This window comes from Ambystoma mexicanum, chromosome 7p (assembly GCF_040938575.1).
Source record: "Ambystoma mexicanum isolate Mex_15411 chromosome 7p, UKY_AmexF1_1, whole genome shotgun sequence".
NCBI lineage: Eukaryota > Metazoa > Chordata > Amphibia > Caudata > Ambystomatidae > Ambystoma > Ambystoma mexicanum.
Window position 1 is genome coordinate 97,730,451 of NC_090939.1, and position 22,181 is coordinate 97,752,631.

Here is a 22,181-nt window from a genome sequence, read left to right on the forward strand (position 1 = left end):
CTAGGTGAACTGCAGACAGAGATTCCTTCTTGTATTGCCCAGAACCAGAGCTGCATTGCCTCTTTGCACAGTGGTAGTGACCGTACATCCCTCTTGAGGTAGTACATGGCCACTGTGTTGTCCATTATCGGCACATTCCTTCTCCATACAGAGGGCATGAAAACCTTCAGCGCTAGTCTGATCGCCCTCAGCTCTAAAAGGTTGATGTGTAGTTTGGACTACGATGGAGACCAACGCCTGCTGACTGTCAGATCATTGGTGTGAGCTCCCCACCCCGTAAGTGAGGCATCCGTCACTACAGTGAACTCTGGGCATGGTTACCAAAAAGGTTCTCCTTTTAAGATATTGTCTTTGCAAGCCCACCACAGAAGGTCCTGAGCAACTCTGCTCGGAACTTGCAGTTGGTCCGACAACTTGCCTGAGAATTGGGACCATTGTGTCCTGCGAGCCCATTGGAGGAATCTCATTCTCAAACAGGCCTCTGGCACCAGGAAAACGCAGGATGCCATGAGACCGAGCAACGTCAGTAAATCGAAGGCCGGAAGATGCTGAGCATTTTATTACCATCTGCAGAATATGTTGCGCTCTCACCTCGGGTGGCGATGCTTTCCCTGAGGAAGTATCCAGGACTGCTCCAATAAACTGGAGTTCTTGGGCTGGCATCATATAGGACTTCTTGTAAATGATGGAGAAGCCCAGTCTGTGGAGCGAGTGGCAGGTGATACTGAGATGTTCCCGGGCTTGCTCGGGTGAAGAGTCCTGATCAGCCAATCGTCCAGGTAGCAGTAGACGTGAATTCCCCACTCTCCTGAGACTCGCTGCCACCATCACCATCATCTTGGTGAAAACCCTTGGGGTGGAGTTCAGCCTTAAAGGGAGAACCCGAAACCGATGAGAACCGCCAACTGCAAACCTTAGGTATTTTCTGTGCTTCATATGTGTTAGGCAGAATCCTGTGCAGTGCCCTTAGGTACCACTACACATTATTAAGACTACAGGTGGCAATACAAGTTTTACCTTTGGTACAAGCCTGTACTACTATGTCAGAATGGTAGCAGTGACGGAGCAGCCAGGCTTATCTCAAGAGTATATGAGCAGTAGCAGAGATTACACAAAGGGACCACAATTACTGTGACTCAAGCAAACACTGACTCAAGGTTTCAGGTAGAAAAATATAAGTACATTTATTTTTAAACCATTTGTATAAACACAACACTTCCCATAAACTCAAACACAAACCACACATAAAATATACTACAACTAACCAATTCACTTTGTACAGTCCATCTCAAGGTAAGTAACCTGTGTTTGAATGGGCCGGTGTTACGAACAAAATACGTTACCGTGAATGCGATTGCGATCACTTTTTGACAGTTCAGTCTACTAAATAAAAGCGTATCCGTGACATGAAATGCTACCTTAGCAAAAACACACTTAGCACCTGAGATACCCAGAGGGAGTTGGAGGCAAAAATCACAGGCAATATTTTGGCTAGGCAGACAGAATCGAGAAACACTCAGAGACAGGAGTTCAAGAGTCAAAGGGTGAAGTGACACCGGAGTCCTGTTGCCGAAGATCACACAATCAGACAGTTCACGATTCAACGTAGCCAAGAGTACCTCGATATTGTCAATGTTCGGAAGCAAAAGTTATAAGAAGGAGGGAAGACAAGGGCAAGCCTTGAAGATGAAGAAAAGGGGTTCACCCAGTTTCCTCAAGCAGAACACAGTACCTTATTCCAATGGTGCAGCTAGTGCCCTGGCAGTTGTTCCTGTTGGTTTCCCGCAGACCCACGGTTCCTGGAGCTTCTTTGTGAAGGAGGACGTCTGAAGGGGGGTCTGCACCACACAGGGATGAAGCCGGCAGCAGCGACAAGGAATAAAAGGTATGCTCCTTAAAAACAGGAGAGGCTCTTCAGATGGCTATCTGGACCACGGCAGCAGTGTGCAGCGATTTCGACCAAGGAAGAGGATCCTCTGGCTGTGGAAGATGAGCTGGTTATCCCCACCAGGCTCAAGGGAAGACGACTCCAGACCGGATCTTCTCTAGTCGTTGAAGGGTAGATAGCTCAGGATTGCAGCAGGGCTTCACCAGGACAGGGTAGTTGCAGCAGTCGCCATTCTCTCCGCTTCTCTTCAGTTCCTTGTAGTTCCAGTGGCGACTGACTTCTAGCCCTAGATACATGCCTTTTATGCGCAAAACTCCCATTCACACAGCCTGGCTTGGCTGTCAATCACCCAGCAGGGGGGTTGTCCAGCCTGGACAACCACCTCAGCCAATTATGGCAAAGTGCGACTTGGGTTTCCAAGGATACCCTGTCCAGGGGGTGACTACACCCCTCCCTCACATTCAGCCCACCTAGACACCCAGGCGCCTGGTGGAGGGCTGCTGAGCAGAAGCCTGCCAAAAGACGGTGAACAAAGAAGGCGAACTAGTTTGCCGCGCAAAGTAAAACACAAGAAGGACTTTAACAAAAAGAAATGGTGAATAAACCCAACCGGAGCCAAGACAAAGACAATTTGGTCAAGCGGGTTTATATTCGAGGCTTATATAGTAGCCAAAAACAATACCACGTTTATCTAATATAATTGCGGTAGAAAAGTTAGGGCAGATACCACTGTCACCAGCCAAGTCTAAATGTTAAAAGAGCGAAACAATGCTCTAGGAGGTACAGATAAAAAGGGATATGAATTCACCCTGTCCAGTACTCCATGGAAGATGGGGTGTACTGGATCTGTGGTAGATTGACTAGGTAAAGTTAATGGTAACTTTACCTTTTTCTGGGGGACTGTAGTCAGCCTCAGAAATGGAGTCGGGGGGAAGTCTCAAAGACAACCCTGTGTCACTGCACTGAACATGCTGTGACACACAAAAGAAGGGGGCTATTGAAGTGGTGTCCTCCAGAGTCCACAATCACAAAAACAGAGATATACTTGCCAAAACACAGGTAAGAGTGGGGGGAAAAAGCTCACACTCTTACCAAGTGGAAAAAAAAATAAACTCCAAAAGTCCAGCAAAGCTGCTGGGGGACTCATTAGGTGAGGGAAATTAGCCATAAATGAGAATTCTCCCTAACAAGATGGATCGGCACATGGAAGTAAGCATCCTGAAGGTCAACTGATATCAACCAGTCTTGGAGTTGGAGAGCCTGAAGGATCTGAGAAAGGGTAACCATCTTGAACTTGTCCTTCCTGAGGAACGTGTTCAATTTTCTCAAGTCCAAAATGGGTCTCAATCTTCTGTCCTTTTTGGGGATTAGAAAATACGGGGTACCAACCCTTGTTCCTCTCCACTAGAGGGACATGTTATATTGCACCTTTCTCTAGCAGGGTACAAATTTCCTGCACAAGGAGCAGATCCGGAATTTTGACAGGGCTGTATCCCGGTGGATGGTCTTAAGGCCTTTTTTTAAAAAAAAGGAAGGCAGTAACCTTGGGCAACCGTTTCCAGTGCCCATGCATCTGAAGTAATGCCCCTTCATTCGTTCGTTCAGATACTGAGAAAGTCTGCCTCCCACCGGCGTCTTGTGGGTCAAGGCCTCAGTGTGGCTTTGAGGCGGCTGAGGGAAAAGATGCAAAGATGCAACTGCTGTGGCTGATTTAGCACCCTTTCCTCCTTCACCATGAGGGAACCTTTTTTGGCCCCTCTGTCCGGCTTGTCCTCTTCCTCTCCCAATCGAGAAGTAGAAACAAAAGGACTTACCTCTCCAGGAAGATGAGCCTGAAAAGTGTTGAGGTTGTGTAACGGTGATGCCAAAGGCATGAACCGCCACCTTTGAGGTCTGCAGCTTCTCCAAATGTTTATCCGCCTTACTGCCAAACAACCTTGAGCCGTTGAAGGGCATGTTGAGCAGTCTAGCCTGCACGTCTGGCGCATACCGCGACTTCCTCAACCACGCCAATCTGCGTAATACCGTGCTAGCAACCATGCATCTGCTGATGCGGCCAGCAGTATCCAACCCTGACTGGAGGCATTCACTCATTGCCTCTTTACCATCTTTCACGATCACCAGGAAGCCATCCCTTTCCTCGCATTCCGGGATGTGTTCAGCCAGGTACACATGAATCTAGAGAGTATGAAAGTCACATTAGTGGATGCTAAGGCCATAATGCCTGCAGTGAAAACTTTACGTGCCCAAGCATCTACCCTCTTGTCATCCCTGTCAGGAGATGGCAGGATAAGCCGATTGTCTGGTTGAGGTAGCTGCTTGAACTACCAATGTTCTAGGAGTGGGATGGTTGGTGAGGTATTCCCGGTCACTTCTGGAAGGCCTGTATTTCCTGTCAACGTTCTCATTAACTGCAGCCCAGCTTCTGGGATCTCCCAATTACCAGATACTTTTTCTGCAGGGCCATGTGGAATGGTAAAATCGGGTCTCTGAGGACCCTGGTCCAAGATGTCCATCATGTCCTCTTGTTCGCACGATGGGGTAGGCCTACTCCATCCCATAAACTCAATTACTTTTCGCATGAACCTTCTGTAGGACGAGTCTGCATGCTCAGAGAGGCCAGAACTGCCAAACTCAAGGTTTGGCGAGGTGTCTAAGCCACCAGCTGACTGGAGATTGTCAAACAAGTCTCAGTCTTGATTTGCCTGAAATATGCTCTTCTGGCACATTGGGGTTGCCAAACTGCAGACCAAAGGGTGGTGACCCTTCATAGGGTTGGTCCTACTCATAAATTACAGACATCGACTTAAAGTAGTCTTTTAGGTACAGGTTTATAAACCTTGTCTTGGATCAATGGCTTCAACAATATCGAAGTAACCGTCTAAAACTGTTTTGAAAATGGCACTGGCTTATTTGGCATCGACAGCTCTGACTCGGATCGAGTTAGCAAAGACGTTGAGGCCTTTGACACCTTGTGCTTTTTTGTCGGATCCACAGTAGGATTCGGCTCTCAACTCGTCGAGACCCTCAACGATTTTTGGTTGGATCAAAAACTTTGTTGATAAGACGCCGGCATAGAGCTCGGCTTCCAAGTTTTAGCCTTCAACTTCCCTTTATCCTCCTTTCTCTGAGTGACAGGGGCATGGCTTTTTTTGCACTTCGTTCGAGGGGGTTGAGGCTGCATTCTTGAAAATGTGCAACATCCGCATGAAAAGTCTCCCACTTTGCCGGGGAATTGGACGTTGTAGGGCATCCGATTACCTCTGTGGAGGAATCACTTGTGGTTGAGGGAGACCTATGACATCCGTTTGCCTTCTTAGAGGAAGAAGACTGCCACGATCAACTCCTCGATCAGGACCTTTTTGACACTCGACTCACCTGACTTTCTCCCGCTTCGAAGAGGACTTTGAAGCTAACCTCCTCACTGCCAGTTTACCTCTACGCTCACTGAGAGCTTTCTCTGTCATGGCCTGACAGGACCCACAGTCGTCGGTATGGTGCTCGGAGCCCAGACACCACAGGCAGACGCAGTTAGGATCCGTAATCGACATTTTCGACCCACAGTCGTGGCATTTTTAAAACCCGACATGTGCGAAGGAGTAAATGATGAAGCCATTTTCTCACGCAAATCACACTGAAGCGTGTCGCAATTACTCGAAGGGTAAGCTCGGAAAAACGCAACTGAAGCCAATGGGCGCTGCATGTGCTATTTATACCGATGACGTTGACGGAGGCCAAAGGGACATCAACTCAGCAACACTGCATACAGCGCCCTCCGAAGCAGCAAAGCTGGAGAGATATGCATCATAAAATGAGGAATACGTGGGAGGACACAATCCATTCGAACATTCTAGTTTGGTTGGGTTGAGTGTCAGTTTGTGGTTACCCACATGTCAACATGCACAAGGCCTCGTTTTTTGTATAGCAGTTGTTTATAAGCTTGTAGATGATGTAGGTGTCGTCTGAATAGTTGAGTCAAGAGCCAAGGCAGTGGAGGGATGTTGGTTGTGTATATATTGAAGAAACGGGGACAAAGGCCAGATCCCCTGGGCAATCCATAGGTGGGGGATAATGAGGAGGTCCTGAAAGGAGCCATGTGTGTGTGTTTTTTTTGTCGGTGAGGAAGTGGTCCAGTGTAGTGCGGTTCCTTTTAATCCAACTCCATCCAGTCATTTTAGCAAAATGTTGTCACTGATGGTCTCAAATGCTCCAAAGATGTCAATTAGGATGAGTACACTTCGCAATCTTGTGTTGATGTTATTTTCACGCTTGTCCCAAATACAGAAGAGTGTAGATTGTGTTCCCCTCATTCTGAATCCATTTTGTGACTTGTGAAGTAGGTGATGTTCCACGCATTCTGTAGCTGCTGTTAAAACAAACGTCAAGGTACTTCCGCATGACAGAGACTGATCTGCAAATGTATATTTCTCCTTTATGAAAAGTACAGTGAGCAAAAAGCGGTGGCAGCGGACTATCAAAGTGGGTAAAAACCACAGAACAGGTTGTCATGCCAGGTTCTTTCTAGAGAGGGCCACCTGCTACTTTTTTTGTATTTTTGCAAGGAACTTGAGGTTGGTCACCCTACGTTAGCTGGGGGAACCCAGACGTGGACTCCTTGCTCACTGTGCTCAGCAAGGCACAGCTCCACCTCACTGATGAAGCCCGACTAGGCTGAAACACGTGTCTGGGGTTCAAAAGAGGTTTGCCAGGCAGTTCGGTGCTGGACTACCCTTGTGGGCAGGACAAAGTTATATGCAAATGGCTAGTCCTCCTTTGTGAAAAATACAGTAAGCAGAAAGCGATGGCTGCAGACTCCCAAAGTGGATAAAAACCACAGAACAGGTTATTGTGTCATGTTTTTTGTACTCTTTAAACATCTTAACAATCATCAACTCTCAACACCGAAGCTTCTTGGTACTTTTAGTTCCTTGGAATGATCATTTCTTTACATTTCCCTCTTGGTGTGCTCAAAGTTCATACTTTGTCCTCTTGCCGTATTTAAAGTTCTTATACTTTGGTTTTCCACTCAATCAACTTTCATTCAGGATCGCGGTTACTTTCTCGCCTTAGTTTCCCCGCTTCATCACAACTTCAAACATTTTACAAAGACTTTCGAATGTGCGATTCTGCTTTGCAGGACCACTCTGTTACTTTGTACACTCATTCAGTTCAGCAATTGTCTCTTTCGTTAGGCGTTTATCGACACATGCGCAACCTTCAACTCTTGCTATAGTTTCATTTGCCTTTAATACAAACCAAGCCTTTGTTGCCTTAGATAACTCACCGGGTCGTGTCAAATGGGTTTCTTTCTTCAACGCCTTTCATGTAGCAGTCAAGGCCATTACCAAAACCTCCTCCCTGACTAAGTCCTTCACACGTGAGGGGAGCGGGACGTCTTGAAGCACTTTGAAGGTGTAGGCTTTCTTCTCAATCGCTTTCCGTCTTGGAACGCTTGTGGCTTTCCGAAAGTATGGAATTCTCACCTGGTGCGCTCTCGTTCTCTGCAAGTGCAGATCAGCCCCTTGGCATTCCAACTTCGATAGCCTGGTTTGCATCAGCCCCGGAAGAGCGGCTTCTTCTCCTACCCACCTTACTCACAGTGTGCTTGTGTGCGCCACCTTTTACCCTGACAGGGAGAATTAACAAGTGGCAGGTGTGTGTAGTTAGGATTACGGACCTAACTCTGCCTGATCTCATTAAAGCATGGGTGCAAAACATACGGCCCGTGGGCCAGTTGCGGCCCGCCATGGCATTTTGTCCGGCCCGCGAGGCACAAAGACTTTCCTAATTGAGTGCGGCCCGCAAGCAGCATCGGCCGCTCTCCATTAGGAAAGTCTTTGAAACTGTTCTCTTCCGGGCCGGACAAAACACTGGCCCTCATTGGCTCAGGGCACACGGACCACGTAGCTCCTACGAGCCACGTAGTGCGTGTGTGCTGCACCAATGGAGGGCCAGCACTACGGCTGGCGTGGCCTGCCAGAGACCTCGCCAGCGTTCCAGGTAGCCTGCCTTCCAGCACGTCCGGTAAGTGGTCTGTTTGTGTTTGTGTGTCAGGTCTGTTCTGGTGTATGTTTGTGTGTATGTTTGTTTTGTGTTGAGATGCGGGGGTGGGTGTCGGGTGTGCACGAATGTTTGTTTTTGTAAAATTGTATATAGTGTTTGTTGAGTTGCGGGGGTGAGGGGAGTCGGGTGTGCATGAATGTTTGTTTTTGTATGTTTGTGCAGTGTTTGTTGAGATGCGGGGGTGAGGGGGGTGAGGGTGTGTATGAATGTTTGTTTTGGAGTGTAAGTGCAGTGTATGTTGAGATGCAGGGTCTGTATGGGTGCATGCTTGAGAGTGTTTGCTGAGTTGGGGTTGGGGGGTTCGGTCCGTATGGGTGCATGCTTGAGAGTTTGTGTGCTGAGTTGGGGGGTTCGGGTCTGTATGGATGCATGCTTGAAAGTGTGTGTGCCGAGTTGGGGGGGGGTTCAGGTCTGTATGGGTGTTGGTTGGGGGTGGGAGCCATGGGGCATAGTGATTGGTTGGGGGTGAGGGACATGGGGCATTGGTTGAGGGACATGGGGCATAGTGTTTGCTTGAGGGGTGGGAGCCATGGGACAGTGTTTGGTTAGGGGTGGGAGCCGTAGGACAGTGTTTGGTTGGGGGTGAGGGCCATGGGGCATAGTGTTTGCTTGAGGGGTGGGGGCCATGGGGCATAGTGTTTGGTTGGGGGTGGGAGCGATGGGGCATAGTGTTTGGTTGGGGGTGGGAGCCATGGGGCATAGTGTTTGGTTGGGGGTAAGGGACATGGGGCATAGTGCTGGGTTGGGGGTGAGGGGGCCATGGGGCATAGTGTTTGGTTGGGGGTGGGAGCCATGGGGCATAGTGCCTATCTGAGAGGAAATAAGTATCTTAATGGAGGGGACTGCCATGCTCCTGCACCCTAGCACCGTGCATTCACATTTTTCCAGAGATTGAGGAGATATAACTCTATATATAGATATATATTTGCGTCAATTCTCTGTTGCAAGAAGTTAACCATGACCATTGGAATTTGAATTGGCGACTTCGAACATACACAGTAATCTTGGAATTAATGTAATTATCACTGCATTAATGAAGCCAATCAGAGATTTCATGGAAATGTCATGGGTCAGATTTTCCTTGATGGTTTTCTAGAGCGATAGACTATTGCATTATATAGTGATGCATACAAAGGATTGAGGATTATCCCTAGATATTCTAGACTATCTTCTGCCCTGACGAAAGGATAACTCTCTTTCCAAGTTGTTTAAACATAGTTGGGAGAATCCGTTATATTCATGCCTTTTGATATGGAGAAGTTTATCTGGAACCCACAGGCCCTACGAAACTCATCAAGCTCAGGCATTGCCAGTGGCAAAGATATTACCTTCCTTGGAAAGAAAGTCATCAGCATATAATGCCATTTTACAGGTTTAGCCTTTTCAAACTACTCCTTGGAACACACTATAGTTGGAGTTTCCGGGTTAGTGATTCTATCGTATTGAAAATCAATAGTGAAAGGGGGGAAATCTGTGGCACAATCCTCTAGTTACCAGGATCAGTTTAGATAAGAGAGAGGAAAGTGAGTGAGAAGTTGGGAAAGAAGAGGTGGTGAGACTAGATGGTGAGAAGAGGAAGGGGAAAAGAGCGAGAAAGTAGGAGGAGAAAAGAGTAGGGAGCAAGAAGACATGAACAGGGAGAGAGGGAGAGAATGAGAGCACGTCTGAAAAATACAGGCACCATCTTGAACATCATTGATATCATCCTTTTGAGTGGGAATACTAGAGTAGGGAACCGTTAGGAAGCCCAAAAGGGGAAAGACAGAAAAGTACTTGGCCATAGGTGCTTCCATTGTAGACTGACTATATTAGATCAGAAAGTAGGGTCACCAATCTCTAGGATTAATGCTAACCTTTTGTGACAAGAAAGCGTGGGTTAGGATGGAGGATGCCCAAGAGAGGTTGAGCAACCAGTTAGAGAAAACACTTAGATTTAATTGCAATCTCAAAAACCTTAAAGTCAATTCTAACGTTTTGTCAATAAAAACCCTTGAACCATCTGACCATTGAGACTATTAAGGCCAACCATGACAGCTCGCCAAGACTCAAGAACTTTATGGTGGCAGTGCAAATACTTCAATACTGATTGTGTATCACACTGTACACACTTGGCATGGAAAATACAACTTTAAAATATTTGCAGTCAATTTTGGACTTTGTTTTGTAATGGGCCTCAATTTAATTTTAGCGAGCATAAAAGCTGGGGGTGGTACTTTGGGTATGTGAATGTCAGTTGTGATGCTGTGTCCTAATAAGCACAGTGTGTGAACAAGCCAAGTTCAACTGTAAGTGCCAAATATTGTCTTTTTCCCCACTCAATTCCTTGTTTGGTGTTTTACACCAGCATACCTACAGTAACCATTGGAAATGGTCTGTGGCCATGCTCCGTGGACATTTAACACAGAGCCTGGCCTTCAAGCTATGCCCTGAGCGTGTCCAAGTTACCTATTTGGTATGGCCTTTGGCCAACCCCAGTGGATACTTTTCCTGGTGCATGACTTTCACAGGCTCCTCTTCCTATACAGTGTGTTCAGTTGGCATGGCCCTCTCCTTTGTTAAATCGGCAGCTTTGAACATGTGGTCAATCACCTTTGTTTAATTGGCAATTATCTTTCTATGAAAGGTAATCAAACATCCTGGTATTCTATCAGAAGCTGCACACTTCAGCTAGGAAAGTACTTCTACAGAAGAAATGATTCGCAAAACTGCAGTTCGGAAATGAAAAACTTTCAGTAAACCCCCCAAACTCCCTTACTGAATAACCGTAATGAAATATAATATTGTCACTGGAATCTACCAAATAAGATGCATTATTCAACTTCCCTCCCTCAATTATATTCCAATTTGAAAAAGGTATGTTTAAGACTAAACTGAACTAAACAAAACAAATAATGGCAGAATACATCTACTGATCATACATGTTAGGCTACTTATTTGCGACTCACTCTCTACAATTTGGGATTTCAACCACTGTGAAGTCTACATATCTTCACATCTAATATAACAAACACATAAAAGGAAAACAATTTGTCAAACTAAAATCAAAAACAGGGCTTTCAAATGAATGAAAACTATTAGATGTTGCTAACCCAAGTCAATGTGCTGAACGCATTTCATACAAGTGTGAGGAGCCAGGAACGAAACACGGACACAAGTTAGACGTGGTTTTGGCTAAAGACTTTTATTAAAGGAGGGGGGTGGGGGGATGCCTTTCTGTCCCGGCTGTAGAGGTTTTTCCCTATGAAAAAGCAAAACTAAGGGTCTGTCAAAGACAGAATGTCCACAACAAAACGGTCCTTGCTTTTATATTGGCTCTAGTCAATAGTATTCGGGGAAAGACTAGACCACTGATCGTGGTCCTCATTAGGAGTGATCATTGTTGCTCCTCAGCTATTTCTCGTCTCACTCCTGGGGAATGGATCTTCATTGAGGGGATTCCTATTCTTTCTCGTCCCAGTACTTTTTTGGGGAATGTTAAGAGGGGTTACAATTTATGAGTTTATTAGGTGAGGGATTATTCTTGGGGTTCTAAGACATTGGTTTAAGGTTGTTTGAATGGCGGGAATACTGCGTTCCATCTAGTGAGTTTACTTTACTCCCGTTAGGATTATCGCCCATCACATGGTCCTCCCTCGGGCAGCCACCCCGAGGTTCGGGATCAGGCAGCGGCAGCCATTCCCTGACCACAAGGGGAGACACTCTCCCAGGGTAAATAGTGGCGACATTGCTAGATTTATCACACAAGGAAACAGCTATTCAATTTCCACAGGTTATATACTTCCTGTAATGCACAATCCCTTACATTGAGCAATGTTTGTGGTATGTGAACAGTATCATTTAAAATATTTACTATTTATAAACAATATTTTGACATAAAAATTAGGTTACAGACCTTTGCTCTTGGATTCAGCATCAATGGTGCAGCTGTTTGGATCTTGCTGACAATGAAATATGGTGGTTGACTCAATGCCTGGAACACCTCGGAACCCCTGAGTAAGGGAGAGCAGCTGCTCATCTGTGGCAATGGTCTGCAGTTGAAACTTTGTATGAAAGAAGAAGGCAAACCATAGGATTAAATATTGAAACACCATCATGAAAAATCATGACAGTAAGTCAACAATTTTTTTGCAAAATGTTTGAGGTTTCAGAACAAGTTAAATACCTTACGGGTAACATTGGTTCAGACAGATACAAAGTCTATTCTCCTCTACAGAATCCTAATCTTTGACAGTGTGCAGCATGCAGGGTAGGGCCTTTGAACATTTTAAATTGTGCTTGTACCGTAAGTGGCGCTGCCTGTACAGAGTCCAGCAGGTCCCTGGATAGTTCACTGCCAAAGGAAGATTTCTAGCAAGCCAACTAAAATGAGGGGAGGAGGACAGGCACATAAATAATCTGGAGAGATGAGATCATATCCATCAGAACCAACAATACCTTTATGGTATGTAACTTGTTCTACAAATGGATACAATCTCCTCTGAAGAGTCCCTCTCTTTGAAAAGCTATTACAGCCATGCCTGAAATTTGGAAAGGGTCCTCCAATAACCCAGGGCGACTAGAAAGATCAGGCAAAGATGTACTGTAAAACAGATCCTCCAATCAACACCTCAGCCTTAGAACCTACATCTAGACGTTCGTGCTCTAAGAATTGTGTCGTCACCTTCCTGCAAAACTCATTTATTGGAACCCGGTTTGAAAAGATTTTCTTTTTGCTGCTTTCCTCCCAAAGACTTCTATGGGACACCTTTATTTTTGCTTTGTTTTGAAACCTGTCCTGACGTTTTGTGCGTAAGTAAAGACTTTATTTCCTTTGCCTGTTTGCTCATTCTTATGGGGAAACTTATCTGTTCCCAAAGCTATCAGTACTGCGAGATTGTCTATTTGAATTTCTTGTACGTTTAGAATTGCACACATCACCTTCCAGTGAAGTTAGGATACTTTGTATCCTTACAACTTTTTGCACAATGGCTTTTTGGTGGCTTTTACAATGTGCCTAAGACAAGCGGATGGTAGCAGTTTGTGAACTTATACTCTTGCACTTTTGCATTTACCACAAATGGCTAGTAACGGTAGCTAGAACACTAAGACAGACATGGTACAAGGTTTATCAATTGCTCTTTGGCCTTCTTCCTGCCTTCTCAGGTCAGGAAATGAGATATATGCAATGCCCTTTCCCGTGGAAAGCTGTACTTTTTGCGGGTTAAGTGTGGGTGTGGGGGGGTTGGTGTGTGTGTGGCCAGTGGAGGGAGCGGTCTAGTCCCAATTCACATGCCTAAATGTCTGTTACCGGGCAGATGTTTTGGCGAGTGCCTATCCAAAATGTCTGCGACTGAAACTAAATCCTAGAGTCAAAAAGTTACTTCTGCACCGTGGACCCTAGGGCCTTCCTCGACGGTAGCAAGCAGAGAAGATTGAGTCCCCAAACTATAACTGGAACAGCAGTGGTCTCTGGAAAATTGGTGTCACCGAGTAGGTTAACATACCCATTTCTGTCCCCCTTCTCTATAGGGTTACATGGGCATAAAGTCCTGTCCCTCATCTCACTCTATCCTGACTTTGGTCAAGGATTCCTTCCTACGACTATCCTAAGGACTGGGATTGAATGATTTTACTTACCTGAATTTTTATGTTTTTACTCTTATTAAATCATAGCTACTGGCATCATCAATCTCTTAATAAACCTACCTATGAAGTATATACTTTGGAACTGGTGACCTTTGGGCACATGGCCCCAAGCCATCTTAGGGATGGACTTTATAAGAGCTAGGGAAGCTGTTCTAGGATTATTCTAAAAAGGGTTATTTTCTATTTCTAATGCATCCGAGTGCTTACCTGTGTTGCACTGGTTACTGAATAACATGCTTTTCTATATCTCCTAAGGATGAAAGTATATATCCATCTCAGTGTTGCTTTGACAATATTGGACTAGATGTTTTACTTTCTTAGTGTACATTTTAACGGCCTCATGAACTACAGTATATTTTAATACTTACCTGACTAACTGGAATTACTGGTGTTGTCTTTGTGGAATCATTGTAGCCCTCGACCACTGTTGAACATTTCCTGAGATTAAGCCTTGCCGCTCTGCAACCTTAACTTGATTGGATTTGGCTAAAATCTGTCTTCCCATTCACCATAATAGGGTTGCTCATCCCTCCCAAAAAAATAAAAGCGGAAGCCACACAACCCCATAAAGAGTGTGCCACAACTTCCTCTGGAACCCGTTAGCCTTGTGGACTGCCTCAGTCTGAAACAGGTGACATACAACCTGGAGTGTGCCTGTTTATTTTATTGTTCATTTGCAATGCGCCTATACACAAGTGCTTTGAGGCGCAGCATGGCAGGGGGGGGGTCAGGAAAGGGGGAAGTATCGATCCTAATAGGACTTGCATCATTCAGATCGTGCGAGTGTGGTAATGAGACGTGCAAGGGGGAAGAAAGGTGGAGAAGTGCAGGAACTCGGTGGAAGGGCCCATGCAAAGGAGAGTGCCAGGGAGGCCAGGTGGGCAGGGCCAGGGGGAAGAGGAGAAAACAGGGTGTTGTGAGGTTGGCATCTTGGAAGGAGACAGACAACAGACTAAAAGTTGAACAATTTTTTATTAAAGAAAAAGCCAGGATGGAGTAAGGCCTCACAACTAATACAAGACTATGTGTAGGGACATTAACCATAGCTCAAATAGTGTTCCAAACTACTTTGAGCTACTTCCAGCTCTAGCGTATTAGTGAGCTTTCTCCCCCAAGCGTTAATAAGTTCACCACAAAGTTCAGTTTCTCCTACTTTGAACATTAAATACAATTCTATAAAAGGTCAGGATGTCCTTCCCAAAGTTCAACAGCGTTCCAAGATAACAGTTCCAGGACACCAAAGCTTAGGGCTCCCTTCCCCAAGCTTAATGTTGACATCAAAAGAAAGTATCTTGAAGCTTTAGTCTCTGAATTGCACTTATATATTTTAATGACTTCCTCAAGTCGGAGGTTTATCAATTGGTTTCCTGCTTTCACTTCAGCAAGCTTCCTTGAAGTTCTCTGGTCAAGGCGCAGTTCCAGACCACACAATCCACCCATTACAGGTCACGCAACCGGGGACTTTCAGGTTTCTTTCACAGTTCAAGATTTGATTCAATAAACAGTTTCTTAAAGTGCAGCTTCACAACTTTACCACCTTTGTTTCTTTCCTTCCGTTTAGTATAGGTGTTTGTTTCATGCAGTCCAATAGCTCTCTGTTTCTGTATTCCCATAGGAGACCAGCTTATTTATTTCACTCAAGGCAGTATTCAATAATGGTGGCTTTTGTTCAGTTCATTCAGTCTGGTACTGACCATATGTTCCCTTCACTCATTTCCTTCAATTAGATATTCATTAGAAGCAACGTAGTTGGGTTCATTCCATGTGTTAAGTTACTTTCACTTGTTTCATTCCATTTATTATTCAATACAAGTAACGTGATTTGGTCCATTCAATCTGCTAAGTTACTTTCTTTCCTTTCATTCAGTTCGGCATTCAATATAAGTAACGTAGCTTGCTTCATTCAATTGACTGTTAGTGCTTGTTCAGTCTCCTTCGAGCACCCCCGGTATTTTAAGTGTTCCAGACAGTTACCCAGTATCGGTGGCTCCTTTCTTCTTCCGAGGGACAGCCAAACAGCTGGGTGCCACACTCCGCACTCGCCGGCTGTTAAGCAGAGCTTAACCTTTGCCTTCTTGCTGCCCGTCTACCCCGTTGTGGGACCTCTGATCAGCATTCACCATGTATCAGGATTCCGAGGGCTTCTTGTGGCGTACTGGCATCTCGGCTTCTCTTCCAGCACGCTTCCACTCTGCTCCTTCTGCTCTCCAGGTTTCCCCTGTGCGACTGCTGATGATGACTCCACCTTTTATGCACCTGTTCTGGGCCAACAGGTTGCAGGTGCAACCCATGGGATTGCCTTTCCTGACCATAATTAAGCAAATCAATGGCACATGCCTGACCTTTTAGATCTCTTCTTCGTCCCAGTACTTGAATAGGCAATGGAGGTAATCTTCACAGCTCCTAGTGGTTTCTTCCTCGTCTCAGTATTGTTATAGACATTAAGGGGCGAGTGAAGTGGAACATTTTTATAATGACTCATAAAAGTCAGGGAAAGATCAAGTTGAGTAGCCGGAGGATAAGGGGGATACTGAGATGTATTCCCATGTATTTCATCCCTATCCTTTCTCTTCCTTTTAACATATCTGGTGTGATACAGATTCCTACCTTTCTCAGAAACTCCATCCTCATAAAAATTCCCTCTCTCTATCCCTTTTCCCCCACCCTCTGCCCCCTATGGCCTCCCATCCCCATTCTACAGTTCTCTCCTCCTCCTCGTCCTCCTCGTCCTCTTCTTCCTCCTCCTCCTCCTCCTCCTCCTCCTCTCACACCTGAGGTCACCAGAGTTGTCCGCTCTTTGAAGGTTTCCTCCAAATAGGTCTTGCCCTGTTCCTCCAGAACCATTAAGGACAATATTGGCTGTCTTACCCCTGCACTTGCTGATTTCTGCAACCACTCTTGCTACTGGATCTTTCCCATCCTCCCTTGTGCACCGCCTCCTGAAAAACCTTCTGCAGACCAGTCTTATCCAGCCAACGACTGCCCCCATCTGTATCACCCCCTTCCTTGGGAAACTCTTGGAGAAGATGGACTTCCCCCGAAGGACCCAGCACACTGAACTTGTTGGTTGCCTACATGACCAGCAATCTGGATTCCGAGCATCAAAAGGCACAGAAACCGAACACCCATGAGGATGCTTGCATCTCTTGACTCCAACTCTCTAGCTGTTCTCATTCTACTTGATCTCTCCATTTGACACGGTCAACCACTCCATCTTCAAAACATCTCTACGATACCCTAGTTATCTCGGAGCGGACACTGGACTGGCCGACTTCCTTTCTCAATGACCGTCCATCCCAGGTTATTCTGGGCTCTTCTCCTCCCCCACCTTCATCTCCACCTGTGGCATCCCCCCCAGGGCTCCAACCTTTGTCTCTAGCTCTTTAACAGCTATCTTGCTCCGCTTGCACACCTCATTTCCACCTTCTCCCCTAACTTCCAGTGCTATGCAGAAGAGACAACTCTTCTTCAAACTTCCCTCTGAACCTATCATTACTTCCTCCATCATTCCTGACTGCACATCTGCCATCCAGTCCTGGTGTACCTCCAATGATCTCTGCCTCAATGCCAGCATGACGGAGATCCTGCCTATTGGGACTCATGCTCCCTCTTCTCCCCCCCCCCCTTACTCCAGCCATCTTCTATGGGTGAAGGGGCCCCTGAGGGACCCTCGTTTGTGGAAACAAGGCACAATCACCACCCACAAACTGATACGCCAGACACAAGGTTGTATTCCCAAAATCTAGGGTTTATTGCAAAGCAAATAGTCTGTTAGCCATCTGGTCCCACGCCCCGCAACGTGTGTATACCAGACCTCGGGGGAAGTAAGAGCGCGAAATTCATACAACAGTACATATATACAAAACAAGCATCTAGTAATCAGTAGTGTCACAACTTATACCGCATTTCCTTTGAACTAGGCACGATGATTGACAATGGTGACGAGTTTGACACCTTCAAACATTCATTGTGTAACAGTTTGCATTTTTTTAAGCCCACAGACATTAAGTCTGTGTTTTAAAGAACACAATGCTTCCGTTTTCTGCAAGCAAGCTGTGCATAGGGAGAGAAACATCCCAGGCCTTGCTATCTCCTAATTTCTATTCCTGCACCAGGGGGGCGGGGGGTCAACTTGCTCTCCAGGGTTGTACCGGGATCAGGTAAGGGGGACCGCAAAGAAGAGCATAATTCAAGTCATTTAATGTTTGCTCCAGCGTTTCTACTGTGCTTACCAAGACTAGCTGGCACCTGCTGTACTTATTAAAATGCCTTGTTGCTCGCTCTCCAAGGATATGCGAGGGAGGGGACCGGACATTTCTGTCCGAGTGCCTGCGTTATATTTCAACATGCCACTCGCGGCCTTGCATTGTGCACCAGCGAAGCAGAATAACATTTCAGCAAAGCAGTTTTACATGAGGCAAAAAGCAAATGTTAGAGAAAAAACAAAATGGCGATTTCAGTCGCTTCAAAATGGCCACACCTTAGTCAAGCTTATGGCTATCTATTTCTAATACTAGATGCATGAGACGGTTGGTCTTCAGCCAACATAATACATAGCCTTCCGATCGAGGGGTGTCTATTTTTTCAAGATCGACATGGGCTCTCCTTCTCCTTCATCTGAAGCCAGAAACCTTTGAGTCAACTTAGACTCCTCTCTTTCCTTCCTCCCTCGTATTCAGGACCTTGCCAAAAAGGCCCACTTTCAACTCCACCGCCTCAAAGGAATACTTCCTTTCCTCACTTTCCCCCCAGACGCTCAAGATCTCTAGAGCTCCGGTTCTCTCTAGGCTGGACTACTGCAATAGCCTCTTCCTTAATCTACCACCTTCTTCTCTACGACCCCTCCGGCTAATCCAGAATAAGGCTGCAAGATTTATCGCTGGCCTCAAGCCTAGGGACCACATCTTTCCATCCCTAAAATCTCTCCACTGGCTCCCGGTTGATGCAAGGATCAAATTCAAATCCCTCTACATCATCCATAAGGCTGTCTGTGGCTGGGACCACATTATCTACAACTGTCCCTCACCAAATAATCTCCCTCCAGATCTTTACGTTCCTCCGGCACAAACTCTGCAGGTCAATTGCTTTGCTAAACAGTGAGCTGATGGGCAATCCCTTTCCTCAGCAGGCTCCTTCCTATGATGCAGCCTCCCCATTACTCTTCATCTTGAGCCGGATCTCCTCAAATTACAGAAGCTCCTCAAGACCTTCCTCTTCACCGCCTCCTTCCCTTCTTCTCTCCTCTGCTAAACCCCACAGTTGCTGAGATTGATGACCAGGGACCATGTGTCCTCCTGGGTCCTGACCTCCCACACCCAATCTCCTTCAGCCTCCGCCCGCTCCCAGAACTTGCCTTGGCATCCTCTGGCTTATGCCACCACAGGCCTGCACTTATTGGTAGTTGACCACTCTCACTAAGCCACTTAACAGATGCTTACTCCCTACCACTTCCCTCTGTGGTACTCTTAGCACCCCCTCCCCACCTCCCTCATCTCTTCTCTCTGCACTTACGCGTTCTGAATGCTCACAAGCCCTAGTAGGTCCACCGCCAGTTTTCATTGTTATAATTGGTTTCATTCCCATGTTCCCGTCCTGTTGCCCTGTGAGCGCTTTGAAACACAATTTATTTGATGTATAAGCGCCTTACAAATACACAAATAAAACCAGATGAGCAGTATCCCATAACCTTTTCGGTTATAGGGCGATATTACTGAAAAAGAGATATGGAATACTGTTTGATCTATGGGCCTGAGGACCCGCTATCCAGGTAATCCTCCCTCGTTTGTCCACCCCCAGGAGCAGGATCCAAAAGTGATGACCTTTCCCTGGCCCCCTGCATAGAGGATCCCAGGGGAGTAGATGTGAAAACACCCCTAGGCTTCTCACAGTGTCCACAACTAAGTACAATTAAGGGGCTGAGAGGCTACAAGGGGTGCAAGCCAACCAGGTAAGTGCAGGTGGTGGGGCCAGTGAAGGCAAGTGCAGGATGAGTGGGGGTGAGATGGGAACAGGGGAATAAGTACAGAGGCTGACTAGGCAGGGGATGGCCTGGGGCCCTGTAGGACTCTGAAGGAACCAGGGCACCAGCCACAGGCAGATGAGACTTTAGTGGGGAGGGGAGCGAGAGGGAAGAAGAGAAAAGTAAAGTCTTGAGGAGCTTCCGGAACTTAAGAAGATCTGGTTGAAGTCAGAGAGGCAAGGAGGCCATTCCAGAGGGAGGGACCTATGAAGGAGATAGATCTACCCTCCACTCTCTGCTTGGAAAAACATCTGATTTGAAGACAGTTGGAGCTATCTGAGCGAAGGGCTTTAGTAGGCAGATATTTAGGGAGAGTGAGCTGGTTATAGGGAAACCTTGTGGATGATGCACAGGGTCTTGAATTTGATCCTCACAACCACTGGAAGGTTAGGGCTGGAGAGATGCTGTCCCTGGGTTTGAGTCCAAGGATAAGCTTTGAAGCCCTATTCTAGATTAGTTGAAAGGGGCAAAGGGAAGAGTTGGGCAGATTGAGGAAGAGGCTGTTGCAGTAATCAAGCGTGGAGAGAACCGGAGCTGTGAGTTTCTGGGAGAAGGTGAGGAACGATAGAATGCCTCCCAGGATGTGAAGCTGGAAGTGGGCCTTCTTGGCCAGGTCCAAAATGTGAGGAGAGGAGGAGAGGGAGGATTCAAAGATGATGCCAAGGTGTTTTGCTTCACACAATGGTGAGGGCAGGGGGCCCAAGAAGAGTGTGGGGGCAGGCAGAGAGGGAGCAAGGGTAGAAGAGGGTAGCTTGAAGGAGAGCTGCGTGTCATCAGCATAACAGGAGTGAAGGAGAAGATCAGAAGGGTTCCATGTCATTTCATCGTGGGATGCTTTTTCCATGGGGATTTTTACAGCAGATTTTATTTACGAAAAAACATCTAATTTTTTTATTTTGGGGGGGTTACTACCCCAGACCCCCATCCCCTTTAATTTTTTGTATATTCCCATACACCCAGACCCAATTTCAATATTTGTGTAACCCCCCCAAAAGAATTTGATGAGTTTTTACAGCAAAAAAAATGCAGTAAAAACCCCCACGAAAAAACATCCCGTGATGAAAGGACGTTGTACCGATCAGATGGGCTGGGGGGGGCCAGGTAGACATAGAAAAGCCAGGGTGAGAGGATAGAGCCCTGAGGGACACCACAGGTGGAGAGTGAGATGGTGGAAAGGAAAGGGCCCAATTGAACCTGGGATTGCTGGTTAGAAGGAAAGAAAGTCAACCAATCCAGAGCCAGGTCTGCGATGCCAAGGGTGTCACTTTATCAGGGTGGCATGGTTGACTGTATCAAAGACAGAGGAGAGGTCAATAAGGATGAGAACTGAAGGAGAGCTGGAATCAAGATTAGTGAGCAAGTCTTCATGGGTGTTCAGGAGAGCAGTTTCCGTGCCTCTGGAATCTCTAAAGCCAGACTGGTGGTCATGGAGGCAACCAACAGATTCAGTGTGGTGGGCAAGCTGGGAGATGGCCAGTTTCTCCTAGAGTTTACAGAGAAGGGGGTAGTGGAGATATGGTGGTAGTTTGCCAGAAAGGAAGGGTCAGCGGAAGGTTTGTTCAGGAGATGGTGCACAAGGGAGTGCTTGAGAAGTGAGGGAACAGCACCAGTGGCAAAGGAGTGATAGCAGAAATCAGCCAAGGCTGGGGCAAGGGAGACAATGTTGTCCTTAATAGTTCTGGAGGAGCAGGGGAGAACCTGTTTGGAGGAGATTTTCATAGAGTAGACTTGTCTGGAAAAATCAACAGGTGTTCTGGAAAAAAAGGAGGAGAATAGAAGGGAAGGGACACAACCACCTCTCTGGATGTGGCCAAAGGCAAACAGTTGTCTGTCCAGCTGGTATTCATCAGACCTGGTAATATAGTTGCTCAGGGCCCTCCTAGGATTTTATCACCCGGTCATTGCGAAATTCACATGTAACTTTAAAGAAAAAGGACGGCTTCACTCAGTGTCCCCTTGAACTTTGTAAAGACAACATAAAGGCTGATGTAGCATATTCAGTTATCTGGCCAAAGTAATAGCAATTAAAAAGGCAGTTTTGAATGTCCATAACAATAAGCCACAATGATGTATAGGCTAGAAAAGTAAAGCTATTAGCTGGCTAAGAACCAAATTCAGGTCCCACTGCACCTGGATGTATGGTGCCAGTGTGTAACAGATCATCAGCCTCTTCATAAACTGGACTACGATGGGGGGATGGCAGGAGATCTACAAAATATTAAATAGTCAGAAAATTAACAAGTTATCCAACAAATCAAAATCTAATCTATGGGTATTGGCTGTATTGGAGATTACTCAAACAGATGGTAATTATGTTCTACAATGTGTTTGTTATGTATGTAATGCTTTGTTAATTTGTTGAAAATTAAAATAAAGAGTTTAAGAATAAAGACACCTGTGTTTGCGCATGAAGATGACAATGTGGCCGGGTAACCTCTCACTGTAGAGGCCTGCGGATCTCCCCAGCTCCACACTTCACAAGTGACCGTACAAAATTCAGCATCCTAAGCCCTGATGCACAGAAGGGACCATCTATTGATCATGTAACCTGCAAAAGCGTCCGACTACAGGAGTAGAGTTTCCACA

The 22,181-nt window shown here is 46.2% G+C and overlaps 1 protein-coding gene across 9 annotated transcripts in view; it reads right to left on the reverse strand.

Annotated features, from left to right (window-relative positions):
* The window catches only part of SPICE1 (spindle and centriole associated protein 1), a 1,365,450-nt gene that overhangs the window by 369,397 nt on the left and 973,872 nt on the right, over positions 1-22,181 (reverse strand). For all 9 annotated transcript variants that reach the window (XM_069635857.1, XM_069635859.1, XM_069635855.1 and 6 more), the window contains one exon: positions 11,844-11,991. In XM_069635857.1, coding sequence (XP_069491958.1) covers positions 11,844-11,991 — 148 coding nt within the window. The remainder of the gene's footprint in view (positions 1-11,843; positions 11,992-22,181) is intronic.